This window comes from Peromyscus eremicus, chromosome 3, assembly GCF_949786415.1.
Source record: "Peromyscus eremicus chromosome 3, PerEre_H2_v1, whole genome shotgun sequence".
NCBI classification, from domain to species: domain Eukaryota; kingdom Metazoa; phylum Chordata; class Mammalia; order Rodentia; family Cricetidae; genus Peromyscus; species Peromyscus eremicus.
In genome coordinates this window covers 11613438-11629662 of record NC_081418.1, presented here as the reverse complement: position 1 = coordinate 11629662, position 16225 = coordinate 11613438, and the positions used below count along the sequence as shown (strand labels likewise).

General features: G+C 40.8%; 1 protein-coding gene across 1 annotated transcript in view; it reads right to left on the bottom strand.

Moving 5' to 3' along the window:
- Positions 1-16225, bottom strand: part of Grm3 (glutamate metabotropic receptor 3) — a 97248-nt gene that overhangs the window by 3885 nt on the left and 77138 nt on the right. The window contains exon 4 of the mRNA XM_059256481.1: positions 10041-10215. Within this exon, the coding sequence (XP_059112464.1) occupies positions 10041-10215 (175 nt within the window). The remainder of the gene's footprint in view (positions 1-10040; positions 10216-16225) is intronic.

Genomic DNA, 16225 nt, shown 5'->3' with positions numbered 1-16225 from the left:
CTCTCCTTTTTTGCATATGCTGCAGAATATAGTAGGAGAAATTGTTTTATGAGTTTACCATCTCAATTACTTTGCATTCATAAATATTTCACAAGTACTTCCCATATTAGCCCATCTGTTTTTCCCCAAGGTAGTAAAATATGTAGAAAAATCAAAATGCTGTCATTGTGTATGCGTGTGTGTGTGTGTGTGTGTGTGTGTGTGCACACGCATGGCGTACGTGCATATGCATGCACTTATGTTCTTGTGATGAGCTTTTGCTGTTGTTCTGATGAACTTCTCATGAGGTTTTTAATGGTGTAAGTTTGGCCCATTTTCTTAAGTGTGGCTAAGCAGATTTCTATAATCATTCTGTCTGCAAGAAACAATTATCATGCAGGGCTCTTTTAGGTTTTCTGGGGATGTGGGATGAACAGCAGCTGTTGTCTGCCCTAGGCTAAAGTGGTACTTTTTGCCACTCAAAGTGAAAACTGAAAACAGCTGTAAGAGACCTTGTAGGTTTCACTATTGATCACAAAAGCACAATTTGCACCCGAGAAAAGACTCATTTTACTTCACAGACATGGTGAAACTTTGGTCAGTGCAACTATGTGGCAGCCATGGCTCCCTGTGTGGAATCCACTTCCTTCCCACTGCTCACACATGGGGTGGCCAGGCTTGGGGGAAAATTATGACTTTTTTTCACATAACTGGGCTCTTGATCAATACTAAACATATTTATTGAATAGATTTTTCTGCATGCCAAGCCTGTTAGTCAACTGACTAAAAGACTGGCTCCTGGGAATTGATGCCTTACCAAACTCCTTAGTGTATCAGACTTGGGAGAAAATAAACATTTCAGCAGAGCAGACATTCCTGTCTGCTCCCATCCATTCAGTTTTCTTGTTCTTGGTGACCTCAAATAATTTTTTCCAGGAGATCTGCTTATTTATGTATTTTTTTAAGTCATGGAATCCATTTCCGGGAGAGCTGTTTATTTATGTATTTTAAAGTCATGGAATCCACTTCTATCAACTGTATGCCTCTTTGTCCTCCTCCTGTCATTAAATCTTTGTTCTCACTCATTCAGTTTTTCTCATCCTCTTTCAGAAGAAGTTCATTTGGTGATCAAGATGTGTTGCTAGACACCAGTGTTGCAGTCTTGCTATTGTTGAGATTTCAAGAGGAAGGCAGGGTATTCATTGTTAAGATATTGGGGGTAATTCTAGACTGAATTCTCAGGAAGTAGTCACTTTTGCCAATTCAAATAGTGATCTAAAAACTAGTTGTGTAGAACAAGGTGCAAATTAAAGCTATATTTTTCAAGTGATATTTATAATTCTACACAAGCTAAGACTTCCTCATTCTGAGTCATAGAGAGAAGATATGTCATACACAGGTTTTGTTACTCATGATACAATTTAATTCCCATGTGAGCTGAGATTTCATTTACCTTTCACTACGTGCCTCAGTCCATTGTTACCTCATGATATTGTTTACAGTCATATCCTTTTACTGTTTCCCCTCCAGAAATATGAAAGGAGATGTCTAGTAAACATCAGGTAAAAGAAATGGATCCTTAACTCTGTACTTCCCCCTACCCCACCCCACCCCCACACTAATTCTGCATTCTTATCCACCTCTGATTTTGCCCAGCACTGTTTTCTTTCTTTTCTATCAAAATCTGAATTAAAGCTCATTCAAGGACCAGAGGTTGACTCACCTTGAGAGTCCATTAATGTGTGGTATGTGTGCTACCATGCCTAGTGATCAGAATCTGAAGCTGCAACTATTAAACTCTAAAAAACTATGCCAGACACATGTTCTTTTGTCTGGTGGAGCTAATCTTGTTAGCATCACATTCAAATTGTATACAGCCTCTAAATATTTCATTTGTTTCCATTTCTATCAGCCTGGTCTGAGTCACCAGCATCTGGACAATGCAGTAGTCTCGGTGATCTCTGTCTGCTCTCCGTGCGGCTGTCTGCTCACATAGACACAGGGGTGCTTGGAAGGTCAGCTCATGCCACAGCTCTGGAGAAGCCTAGAGCTGTCCCATTTCTTTTGTTAGAAAAGCAGGCGTCTGTACAATGATATTATCCATTGCCATTCCCACACCTTCAGTGTCTGTCTTTCAGGTACCAGCGTGACTTCCTGCCTCTGTTTCCTTCATGTCTTTGTGCAGAATGCCATCCCCAGCCACGATATAAACAGTTTCACTCCTCCAGCTCCTCTGTGCCTGAGGTGCCGGGTAGAATATGTCCATTCCCCCATGAGTGTTTCTTTACATTTCTCATCATTACCTGCTTCATGCCATCTTACTGGTCTGTTTGTGTTCCTTCTCTGGCCCATTAGCATGGCAAGACCATGAGTATAAAATTTACATCATGGCCACATTCCCTAGTTCCTAGAGGTGAGCTCTAGGCTCAAAAATGTTTCTTCAATGAATTAATTGAAGATTGTTTATATCATTTACACATTTCCCTCTCCAAGAGCTTCTGCGGTCATACCAGGTGAGGCAGAAGTTACACACGCACCTCTTGGTTTCCCACGTGGAGAGAATTCTCATGCTATATTGGCGCACAAATATCCTCATTTAGGAATATTCCTGATACTTTCATTTAAAGTGAAATGGAAATAGGGAAGATAAATTAGTAAAGCAAATTGGTCTTTTGCTTGTTTTTTTTTTAAGGTACTGAGCCTCTAAAACAAATTATGGACAATGGTTGACAACGAACATAGTTTTCTTTTAAAGTTAGTATACTCACATAGTTCTGAACATGTCGGTGTTCCTAAAGACATCTACTAACTCTGGGTTACATGAACTGTGTTTGACTGGAGAGAACTCTAATATAATATTGAACTCTTTGGTTCAGGAACTCTTTCTGTACTGCTTCCTGTTCAAAGGGACAACACAGAAAGCAGGAGGATGCAATATAATTTAATTCAAAATACTTGCTTTTAAAGGACCACTTACTAAGAGAAAGCATGCCTTTGACACAAACATCCACTCACTACTAATACTACTCCTTGATTTGTCCCCATCGAATTACAGTCTCTGGAAACATTTGGGTCTCCCTTCTGGAATATCTTGCCTTGTCTGTGTGTACTATAGTGCTGTGGGAACCTAATCTACCACAGACATGATACATGATGTTGGACCTCCAGGCACAGGCTTTGGAGAGGGGATCTATGACCAGGACTCTAGAATAGGCTGCTGCTGTGTACGGACTGAAAGAAAAACTTTTAAACCTTTCATTTTCCAGGAGCTAAGATTCTCATCACCAGAATCACCTTTTCCCCCCGTTAACTGAGCCAAGGTAGAAAATCCACAGAGGCCAGGGGAGCCATCAAATATCTTTTGAGAGTTTTATTTATGACTTTATTTGTCAAATTCCTTAAAGCATCTATGAGATGGGGAGGGCTCTGGCTTTCTCATCTGGAAATGGAGTTACTAGAACAAATGGTCTTTAGCAGCCTTTCCAGCTTCAGTCTCTACGGTCGTTTTCCTTACAGGATGTTGTAAAGAGATCAGGGGTTGGAAAAGGACAGTTTCAAGGTAGATACAGTGGCAACATTAAACAGCAGGAAGAAGAGCTACAGTCTCTGGTACTTGTAGGTTTACTTATGACCATTGCAGACTCTCCTCCCATCCTCACTGAAGGAGGGTGTGGAAGAGGTGGAATGAATTTCTCAGACTGCTGAGGACTTTTCAAAGGGAAAAAGAGATTGGCATCTATTTGAATTGGATGAATTTTGTTTATTTTGCCTGCAAGCAGATGGCTTAACTTTCTGAATGCTCAAGGCTCTTCATGCATTCTCCACTGATTCATGTTTACAATATACTTCTGCCTGTGGTGAGGATGACTGTCAATTCAGTGTGTTACCAATAACTTGCTGATTTGTCTGGCCAGGCTTTTACATAGTGTCATTATGAGACTTTGAATCTACAGTGTAGGCCCACGATACCATTATTTTTGTGGGGTTGCAATGTAGAGATAAAATGTGGGCATTATAGAGTATATTTAAGTTCATAAAAGTTGCATTCAAATTTCAACAGTAGTTTATACTCTGTTCATTAGGGTACTGTCAAAGGCGTAACCATTAGTAAGCACAAAATTTTGTTCTCATATGCTTGCTTTCTCTTGCTTTAGCTTTGTAGAAATTTAGGCAATGCCTCTAGAAGACTGTTCACTTGATCTTTCTATACTATTGATCTAGCTTTGTAATGTAAAAATACTTTGCAATAAAGACTAGATTCTGTTAATGGAGCAATTCACACATTATCACAAAGACAGGTGACTTTCTGAATAAAATTTCAACAGAGAAAATCAGTCTACATCTGACTAGAGTTCCTCTAAGACCCAGGTCTGGGCATTATTATTTAGAAGTCTCTTGGTTTACTGTAACGATAATGACATTCGTACATGTAAATGATCACTTTGAGAAAGAGAAATATACATCCCCATAGGACCAAGTCTGAGCACTTAATAGCTCTGTAAGACCATAGGGCACACTTCATTTCTCACCTCTGTGCTGATCTATGCTGTTTCTAAACCATTTTAGTGCTTGCAGTCTGACCTGTATAGCTCCCGGAGGGTTTTGAGCCACATAAACTCACGAATATGTCTAGCGGCGTGTCTCCTTCAACATTATGCAGTTCCATTTATATCCCCAGCATATTGTCTCGATTTCTGTCTTTGGGAACCAGCTCTAAGAATCCCCTTTGCTTTCAAGCAGAAAAGAGTAAAGATGGACATCTTTTCTTTTTAATCTCGCTATGTAGGATGTTTGCTTATGTGACTGGGTGTGGGAGCAGCATCACAAAGATGAGTTTAGGATGTCAAGATCTCTAAGTTATATTTCCCCTGGGAGGAGCAGTCTTTATGAGTGGCCAGGTGATTCTGTTCTCCAAATGACTTCCTTGGAGAGTCCCAGAGGGAGCCTAGGAAACAGCTGTCATAAGTATGCGCCAGTGGTATCCTAGGAAACAACTGCACAGGTATGTGGTCAATGATATCATGAAGCAAAACATGGGGGATTCTCTGAACCCAGGGTCTGCCACACTCTGAAGGAGGTGATGAAGTCAGCATTCCCTGCACTGCCTGATATGAAATGAACCCAACAAGTTTGCTTACTGTTGCATTCTCAGAAGCCTTCCTTCCCAGGATTACCTCCATTGAAAAGCTATGTTTTCTGTTACAAACCAGATTTTGCCTTTGCCTTAGATCAGAGGAATCAGAATATCTGTGGGTAGAGCCAGGAAATATTTACTTCAAATCAGTTGTTTATATATAAGCAATTGGGAGCTGTTAACCAGTGGGCATTATTAAAGGAGAAGAGTTAAATTTATTTTTATTTTGACTTCCACTGTATATAATTAAGCAGATACAAACTGAAGTGTTCTTTCACATATAACAATATGGAGAATGTTTCTTGGTGGTCAGTTTCCCCAAATGCCTTTAGCCATGCCCCTTCTTCCATAGTGACTTCTGAGTCTGGTCATACTTTTCTATCTGTTTATAGCAACTTCATATAAATCCATAGTTTCCTGTTATTAAAGACCTTAGCCTCTGGGAAGAGGCTGACCAAAGCTCCCAAGGGACATGTTTTATCTGCCACTGTCTCACTGAAGGACAAAGCGGGAAGTCGTGTGGCTGCACTTGTGAAGTCAGTCTAATCCCTGAAGAGTGCAGCACTGAGTTCATCTAGGATTTGGAGAGTACAGCATAATTAGAGCAACCACAGATTCCCTGAGAGTTGATTTTGTCCTTCCCCTTGAATAAGGGCAGGCTGTGTCCTGTCCTTGAATAGATATAGTATAGGACATCCTGTGTGGGTTTCCCAGCTGGCCCGTTTCTCCAGAGCTTTTACCCAGCATGCTCTCTGAAGCCCACATGGGAAGGCTTCCCACCAGGGTGCTAAGCATAGGTGTGAGACTCCAGATCAACTTGGTCTCAGCAGGAACACTACGGGAGGATGCCAAGTAAGGCATTATGAAGCAGATGAACTGCCCACCCAAGGCCTGGCTGAATTCCTGATTCACAAAACCATAGGAGGTGATAAGAGAGTTGTTTTAAACCATTTGGGCTGTGAAGCTTCTTATGTGGAAATAAATAACTAAACATGAAGACAGAGGTAGCCCTGCTTCTTCCATGTCGCACTCTCATTTACGTGTGGCGCATTTCTTTTACCCATGGAGAAAGTTCAAAATCACCATTAGCATCAATAACAATCAGCCAATGGAATAAATCACCAGTCTAGTGCTTACTGGGAGGACAAGAGTTACATTTGTCCCTTGATGTCTGTAAAGTATCGGTTACAGGATCCTCCCCTTTCTGCCTCCCTACCTACCCACAGACACTAAAAGCTGAGCAAGTCCCTTTTGTAAAATGGTGTTTGTCTGTACTACACTCATCTCCCATACACTCTATATCATCTCCAGATTACTTATACTTCATACACTTCACATAGCTGGTGTACTGCATTCTTTAGAGAATGAAGACTTGAAAATTAGTCTGCATATATTTAGTGCTTTTACGCATTTCCCCTAAATGTGTTTTATCTACAGTGGGTAGAATTTGGACATTTAAAATCAGTGACTATGCTCACACTCCACGTAAAATAACAGAGTTAGTGCAAGAGCTTTATGGGGGCTGGGGGGGGGATGAAAGGCCATGTTGGAGTGGGACATGAGAGAGGCAGGCAGACAGAACAGGGAAGAGACAAAAGGAAGAAGAGAGGCAAGAGGAAAGAAGAGACAGGAGAGCGAGCTGGGCCTGGTGGGCACATTTAAGGGCTCACATGTGGTACAGCTGATGGTGGGAGGGCACCTGGCGGCAGGTGATGACGCGGCACCTGGCGGCAGGTGATGGAACTGCTGTGGTGGCAGAGGCAGGCTGCTGCTGCCCTGGAAGCTAGCACCTAGTGGATTCACAGTCATTTAAGAGTTTTGTATAATTTATGAAACAGCACCAATCACAGTATTTGGGGGGAAATGGATCTCTGCTGTACTGTATTCATACTAGAGGAAACAGGCACTAAGATAGTAAAGGTTTGGCTTAAATTCTCACATGACAGCAGTTCGGTAGCATATTCACATACAGAAGTAATCTCACAAGTCTGTGATAGTGATTCGGAGTTAATAAACGCATTCTACCTGGTCCATACATATAGCTCTTCGTGATCTGCCTGCATGTTTGTCTGTTTGTTTAAATCTAATGTATCCTAAGAGTACGTATTTCTTTTATTTTTGAAACACACTAAATAAATCTCCCCCAACCCATTGATTGGTTAGTTATACCTTCTACAGTATCAAAGTACTGCCTTAGACAATAAGCTTCATGGGGTTAGGGCCCTGTTCTACTCCTTATTGCTCATACTTGATGATTATAGGCCACTGGAACATGTAATATTCAAGAATTGAATGATTGAATGAATTCCATGAGAGTAGCTTTAATTTATTAAAATGAGAAACATTTTCACTGCAAGTCGGGAAATCCAAGGTCAACATGCTGCTAGTTCTGAGTTACTAAGGTCTAGTTATAGGCTGGTTGTGGTGGCACACACCTTTAATCCCAGTACTTGGGAGGCAGAAGCAGGAGGATCTCTGAATTCAAGGGCAGTCTGGTCTATAGAGTGAGAGCTGGGACAGCCAGGGAATACACAGAGAGACCCTGTCTCTAAAGTTAAAAAAAAAAAAAAGACTTAAAACTATGTTGTTCCAATAACAAATGAGCTTTGAGCTTTAGACACAAGTAACTTTACTCCTCAATTTTCTTAGCTACAAAATAGAACTTCTAGCACCTGATATCACCAAGATAAAATAAATCTGCAAAAGGTAAGCTACTCTAAACACAGAATTATAGATGAGTGTATTTGTTATTTCTGTGATTTGAAATGGATATTATATAAATTCTTTGTTAGAAAATACTGCTTCATTGATTGGGATAAATTAATTAGGGCAATGTTGTTGAGGTCTGGGAATACTCTAAAATGTTCCATTGAGTAGACATCTACCTTAAAGCACCAATTTGGCCATTTTCAGATTAGTTCACAGGGCCAAAAGGGGGTCTGCTACAGTACCAGCACAGTATTTTTGTATAAATGGATATTTAACAATTTCTGAGAAGAGGATTTGATCAGATAGAATCTAGGATTTTTTTTTTGAAATTTAATCATTCCTACCATGTGTATTAGAACTCCTAGTTCTAAGTTACTGAGGTCTGATTTTAAAATGTGTGTTACAACTTAAAGACTATGTTAAGTTGTTCCAGTTGTATCCAGGAGCTCTGAGCTCTCAACAGATCCAAGGGAAACTTGTCCTAGTCAGTCTAGGGTGAGTGCTTATACTTCTTCCTATGGAAGCCATTAACCACCCAGCATCATAAGCCAGGTGCTTAATAGCCCTAGCATGCTTTCTGGGAGGGGCAGCATAGTGCTGTAGTTAGGTATGCTGGCTTGACATTCAAAAGTACTGATGCTAAGTTCTGATTCAGGAATTTAAAAAATACTGCTTCATTGATTGGGATAATCATAACCCTGTTCAGGTTTCTCTATCTCAAAAATAATGTTGTGAACATTAAATGAAATGTAGTATATACACACATACACACAAAGTATTTAGCACAATGTCCATCACATAGGAAATATTGGGTAGGTGATAGTTTCTGTGCATGACATTATTTTTTATTGCCAGTTTTTTTTTGTTGTCTGAACTAGCTAGCTATAGCAATTTTGTTTAGTTAAGAAATGAACAGATTTGGTTTGGAAATAAGCATGTTTCTCTATTTTATAGCTTTTACTTCACCATTGGGAAACCTGGGAATTTAGCAGGAAATGTGTGGATCCCTGCATCACAGCAGCTCAGGGCTGAGGAGATAAGGGTATGGGGCACATCCCAGAACACATGTGTACTCTCACCCTGTCTGTCAGTTTTCCTCTGCTGGTGGAAAGAGTGCCCTGCTACATTCTATAATTTGTTGGAGAAACTGAGGTACTAATGCACTAGCTCATCCCGTGATGCTCAGCCATTTTGAAGTATCCTTTCTAATTGATCAGAGGCAAAACTGTGAAGTAATCATTTGTCTCTGTCATTCTGAGACCTCCTTCTTCCTCGGGCTCCATCCCCTTCTCTCTCACCCTGCCAGTGAATTCCCCCTACTTTGAACCACAGGTTAACTGAAAATTATTTTACAAGCTGTTTGTTTCAGATACATTTGTGCTTTAGGAAACTTGAATCCTGTGTTTGGGGATGACAGTGTTTCAGTCACTGTCTTAGCTACAAAAATCCCAGAATGGGAAGGAATGGTGGTCTGGGGAGAGATCCTAGAACCATGTTCACATAGCCCCTCAGCTGTTCTCAGCGAGAAATCATTGTGTCAATGAATCAGGAAGATCTATTCTAGCACTTTCCCAAGTCCTGTCCTGGGATGTTAGTTGGATTTTACTGTGGTTAAATTTACAAACGGAATAAGCAAGTGTTCCCATCGAGAAGATTCTCGAAATCTTAGCTCCAAGTCTCTCTCCAGTCCTATCCTTAGCTTCCCCTTGTTGACAGACGTGTTAGAACTTTTGAAAAGAGTGGTATGTGCTGGTAGCCTTTCCTCCTGATGAGCATCGCTTGCACTTTTCATGCAGTATCTTCAGCATGTGTGTGACTCTGAACATTCTTTAGAGAACACCACCCTCTGGTCACAGAGTAAAGTAAGGCAGGGGCAGCTCAGTGACTCTCCTAAGGCAATTATTGCAAAAAGATTAGAAGGCTGGTTCTACGGCGACACAACCTGGTCAAAAAGCTTAATTGAATTAATAGTTTGAATGTCTGTCTTCCCTGACAGACATTACCTGGTGCCCAAACAGAATGTTGAATCTTCTGCTCTGTACTGTATCCTTAGCACATACTCAGTCTGATATACATTCTAATTTACTATGCATATTAGAACTTATTAGCACTGATCTGAGATTCTTTATGGGGACAGGCATGCTTCGTTGGGCCCTGCTGTCCTGGTTCACCATGTGGGGCCATCTACAAATGAATCGGTGTTTAGTTCCATACTTACACTGAGAGTATGTGGTGGCAGTTCCGCTGACACTGAACCTGTTGAGGTGAAGTCTGTGTGTGACCACATTCTTCTGGGGTTGGAACAGGACAATGTGTACCTTGGGGGCAAACAAACAGCCCAAGACCACGAAACCACTCAAACTAACGGAGATGCACATCGTAGTTGTCTGCACCTACAAGAAAGGTTGGCTAAATGAGTGTTCAGCTATAAATTCCATCATGTAGTCAGCTAAAGAGAACATTGAGACAAGTCCAAGTTAGAAAAGGAGAATCGGTCATAACTGTTCTTATCATAGCTAAGTCTATGTGCTAATTATATTGGATCTTCTGTGTTTGGGATATTCATGAAAACATTGTTTAGGATTTCAAAGCAAGCATCATTTGTGTGGGTTGCTTCTGACTGCTTGCCAAGACTTCACATAGATTTTTTTGGTTTTCTTTATATTTGTATAATGACATTTATGCAGAGCCAGTACAGTCAGAATCTTAAACAGGAAAACATAAATATTCAGTGTGAAAGGACTGGATTGCGGGAGGTTATCATCAATGAACTTGGCTTGTTCAAAGTTCCGTTGTCCATTCCTTCAGTAAGTCACATGATTAAAAGTCTGTGTTTAATCTACAACTCTCTGTTCTATTTTATACCACCAGTCCCTATGGCCCTGACTTTATCTTCAAACTTATAGCAACATTTGACATCATTTCCTTATTTTGGCTTCTTAGACATATCCGACCATAGACTGGGTGATTGTTCCTGGTTTTAATGATCTTTTCTATCTGAACTTTAAGGTCTGGGGGGTCTTAGACCTCAGGTTTTTAATAGCTCCCCTCATCATTAAGTTTTTGTGAGTTAGATACCTGCTATATTGTTTATATTCAGATATTTACTAGTTCAGACCCATTCTGTGTGCTTCCATATTTACATGTTTATCATATCATTTACATATTCATACATATTCAACTGTCACTAGCACACATTATGTTTAGTATTTAATAGGAATAAAGGAAGTACATGTAACCTAAGCTTGACCTTTCCTAAATGTTCCAGTCTGAGAAACACCAAATGTTTGAAAAAAAAATTGGGAGTCATCTTTGATTTTTCCACTGTTATTAAACTCATTCATCTAATGCATTAACAAGTTCTGTTGGGAGATAATTTTGTGAAGGTCTCCTATTTCTACATATCTTGTAAGCAAAGGCTCTAGCTGCCTCTGTTCTGAACTTGCTTTTCATGAATGTTCACATAAAGAGCTTTGAAAGATAGAGTCTATTTCTAGTGCCAGAGGCCATTGTTCGTCTGTAGGAGAAGTGAGGCTCAGGGGCCCCTGCTGCACATGCTCAGTCTGGCTATCGCTATTATTGCTGTTGATGTCAATGACAGCCTTTTTTAGGTTTGTTTGTTTGTTTGTTTTGTCATCAGCAATGAAGCTGGTGTGATAACTTGTTATCTAATAAGTAGAATAAAAATCTCATCTCGGACACTGCAGTCTTTGACAGTTTTGGCAGTAAGAATGGAGTTCTAACCAAGATAGGCTTTTTAAGAAAGGAAGTATGAGGGTCTCAAGGGCCAAAGAAACTCCATAAAAATCAATAACAAACTTGTTGGCAAAGTTGTATGGTCAACCTGACATACTTGGACAGCACTCTATTCATTGCTTATGAAATGGGAGGATCTGGCCGGGGGCTGGTGGTGCCCAGCACTCGGGAGGCAGAGGCAGGTGGATCTCAGTGAGTGTGAGGCCAGCCTGGTCTACAAAGCGAATTCCAGGACAGCCAGGACTGTACACAGAGAAACCCAGTCTCAAAACAACAACAACAAAAAAAAAACCAAAAAAAAAAAACCAAAAAACAAAACCAAAACCCACCACCACCAACACCAACAACAAAAAAACTCAATAAATGGGAGGATCTGGAGAGGGGATTAAATGTTGGGTTATAGCAAAAGGGTTGAAAGAGAGCAGCTAGTCTGGGGCTCTGATTGTTTCTGAGTCTTTCTGGCACTGGATAGGGTGTATTTTTTCACAACAGAAGTCAAGTCCATTTGATACTAACAACTTAATATTAAATTTGTTCTGATTGGGCAGAAAGTTCTACTTCTTTTCACATAGAAGTCGTGGGTGTTTGAACCTCACTAATCAGGAGAAGAAGAGAGGGACCTGCAGGGAAGGCAAAAAGTGGGTGGGTCATCTGAGCTTTGGCTGATTTCCTTGAGAAGCTGAGGGTACAGGGCACTTGGTTCTGTCTGTATAGGACACTTGGTACTTGTGGTTACAGGGCACTTAGTACTTGTGAGTAGAGGGCACTTGGTACTGTGTGTACAGCACACTTGGTACTTGTGGGAACAGGGTACTTGGTACTTGTTACAGATGGAAGGCCACAGAGGGCTCTCTCAAGACTCATCCCTTAAAGGTAACTTTTCAAATTGACAAAAGTTTCAGTCTTTGCAGTGGAATCTGGACACAGAAAGGAGCTTTGGTCTACTTGAGTACGTTTCTCCAGGACAGGGAATCTCTAGGATATCCACAGACAAGGCACTCATTGGCATTTGTGCTCTTACCTGGATTGGGTTTATTCTTCTTTTTTCTTTCATTTATTTTTTCTTTTTAAAAATTATTTATTTTTTATTCTTTGTCGGTTAATCCATGTACGTAGGTATTTACTCTTCTTCCAGTGTGTTTCCTGGCCTCGTTTGCCTTCCCTCTTCTTCTGAGACTTTAAACAAGTGTCTTCCTACTTTTATGTCTTTGCTGTGTGTGACCCACTTAGTTTAGATAGAGTAGCTGCATGCACAGGGGTGGAAAACGATTTACTGGAATCCAAACAGCTTTTCAGTGGTTACCCCATTGAAGAAAGCAACAAGTCTTTTCCCGGCAGCCACTGGCTGTCAGCAGACCCTGAGGGAGGGCTGGAACCTCCTGAGCCGCTCTCCTAGGCTTGTGCAGGTTGTGTGCAGACAACCACAGCTGCAATGAGTTCACGGTTGTACTGGTTGTGTGTCCAAAAGACAGTGTTTTGTAGCAGCACTCCTCACACTCTGGCTCTTAAATATTGTCTTCCTCTCTTCCACAATGTTTTCTGAGTCTTGGTGTGTGTGTGTGTGTGTGTGTGTGTGTGTGTGTGTGTGTGTGTGTGTGTGTTGTGTGTGTGTGTGATATAGATGTCCCATTTAGACCCCACACTCCACAGTCACTCATTCTCTCCACTTTGCCCAGTTGTGAGTCTCTATATAACTGTCACCTATTGAAAGAAGCAGGGTCTCTGATGAGGTTTGAGAGCTACACTAATCCATAGGTATAAAGATAAGTGTTCAGAGAGTAGTTTGATACTATGTCCATTTAGCAAAAAATAGTAATAAGTTCACCTGGAGACCTATGATCTCTCCAGCCATGCGTTCTTGGCCAGGTTTCCAGTACCAGGCATGAGTTCCCTCTTGTGGAGTGGGCCTTAAATCTGAATGGAGGTATCCTACATGGGAGATAATGCTCCTTGAAGCTATAGGTTATTAAACCAAAATCTCAGTGACAGATGTGGGATACCTATCTCCCTTTAAATTGCTGGTCAAGGAAGTCTCAGAAATAACAATGCAAGCTATTGCTATTGCTCTTGGCTTCCCACCAGGACTAAGACTCTATTGCTGACAACAGGTCATGCAGAAATGAAGCTAGAACTGCCTTAGAAGCCACATTCCTGCTGGCTAGCTTTTGTCATTCCTGAAGCTGCTCTGCAGGCTTCTGGGAGAAAAGTTACCAACTATTTTACTCAGCCGTGAAGCTGGAAATTTACGACACTGTTGTCTTCTTTCTTTTTTTATATAGGGCATTGCCATGTAGATTAGACTCCAGACGCCACTCTCAGCCTGCCTCAGCCTCCCCAGTGCTGGCATTATGGGCGTGTACCACCACGCCTGGCCAATTCGAACATTCAGGTGCACAAAAACATTAGACCTTAAGTTGAGCTGCAAGTAGCTTCTGGAAGCAGATGTGTCTTGCTTATTGGCATGGGGCCCGTACTATCCCTCCACAATACCTGGTTCCATCACACTCTCCACCGTGATTTTAGCTGCTTTAGGAGAACACATTGAAGGTGAGGGCCAAGTTCTCTCCATCCTGGAGGGTGGTAGAAGTCTACCTGTACCAGATGCAGTGTGCTGGGAACTCAAAAGAGGGGAGGAATTAGAATTTGTGTGTCATACTGGCCGGAATCCTCCTCTTACCTCGCTCTTTCACTGGGGAGGCATGGCTGGGCCAAAGGTAAGGCACTTATTTTAGATGCAAATTGAAGGGGCACTGAAACTCAGTCATTAAAAGAAATTATATTTTAATGCCACATTTTAAAAATTTTACTTATGTATTTTTTTTTAGGTATGAGTGCTCTGTCTGCATGTGTGCCCACATGCCAGAAGAGAGCATCAGATCTCATTATAGATGGTTGTGAGCTACCACATGGTTGCTGGGAATTGAACTCAGGACCTCTGGAAGAGTAGCTAGGGCTCTTAACCACTGAGCCATCTCTCCAGCCCTTAATGCCATATTTTTAAAATCAGAAGTAATGCTAAAATTTGTGATGAGGACAATCCTAATAATTAAACTAGGAGTGGGCTCATTAACAGTGTTGTGCTTTGGTTTATTCAATCAAGTCAGCAAAGTTGGGCCTGTCACAATCAGGACACATTCAGGTGTCCCTAAGCCCAGTGTGCATTGCTTTCTAGAAACTGGAACCTGGGGTCCTGCACAGATGCTGGCACCAGCTGCTGCTGTGGTTGTGATAAAGTCCTTTGAATCTGAATCAGTAGTCACATGTGCTCTGCCTTGTCCCTGGCACTGGGGCAGGTTACTTTGGTAGATTGCAGACAGTATAAAAGCCTTTCAGATTTCTGGATGGTTTCTGTGTTCCCGTCTAACCTCCTTAAATGTTAAAACACTTGGTTGCAGCGGCCACAGCCTCTGTCCTACCAAGCAGGCTGACCGCTGTCCTTGCTCTTGCCTTTGCTTTCTGCTTTATGATATGAGACCATGGCCATTCACCTAAAAATCTTCCAATGGTTTCCTTTTCTATAGAAAATAAAATTTATATTTGTTTCTGTGTCCTACAGAGCCCTACGTGATTTAACTCCCCAGCTAACCTCTTAGATCAAATAACTCTTGCGTTTATGTGTTAAACTGTAGCTGCCCATGCCTTTCTACCCTAACACATTTCTGCGTGAGAGTATTGGTGCTTGCGGTTTCTTCTGCCTGGCTCGTAGAACTTTGAAGTTTGGCTGCTTCTCACTCTACAGTAGACATTGTCAGCGGGCATCCGCAAAATGAGGGTGACAGCTCTTTAAAAAATAATTCATGATTTGACATATGTATGTTTAAATTTTAGGATTATCAACATGAGGAAATTTGGATTTTACTGTACTTGAACTTTGTCAGAATTCTAGAGTCACATCTATAGTCTGCCTTCTTCTTTCACAGTTTTCCTATTTACCATATGATTTCTACAGCGTAGTGACATTTCTGGTATCTTCAGATAATTCTGTCTAGTTAGTACTCTACTGTATTGTTTTCATACAAGGGACAAACTCAAGTTTTTGTGCATGAGAAGTAAAAGCTAACTTCTCCAAAAAGATCAGAATTTTATAATGTTATTATATTTACTTTTGGTAACATTTTCTGCTTTACTTTATAAAGCAAGTCGCTCTTCTGAGGATGAGAAGTTGAAACTCAGATGTCCAGGGCAACATAATTACCATTGCACCGATTCTCATTCCTAGTACTCTAAAGCAGGTTGACTAAGGACAATATAGCAACAACACTAAAAAAATCAGTTGTCCACACTCATCCATGGGATGAGTGTAAATATAAGGATAGCAGTTAAGGTTAGGGGCTTTAAAAATATCAATAATGTTTCTCTATTTAATTCTGAAACTCTGACTGTTCAAACTCTTTTGTGGTTCACATATTTTGCCTTTGATTTTACCTATCGAATTATGATACTATCTCTCTTAATGATTTTTAATTTTTTATATGTTGTCTTAAAGTACTAAGCACTAAAAATATCTAACCATTATTCTAACATTGAACCTATGTTCCTCATTTGTACTGAATATTACTGCATGCAGTCCATAGATTTCACTCATATAGTTGTGAATTGTTTGAATTAGAGACAGTCACCTTTGTCAGGCTCTTAACCTGTGCTTTA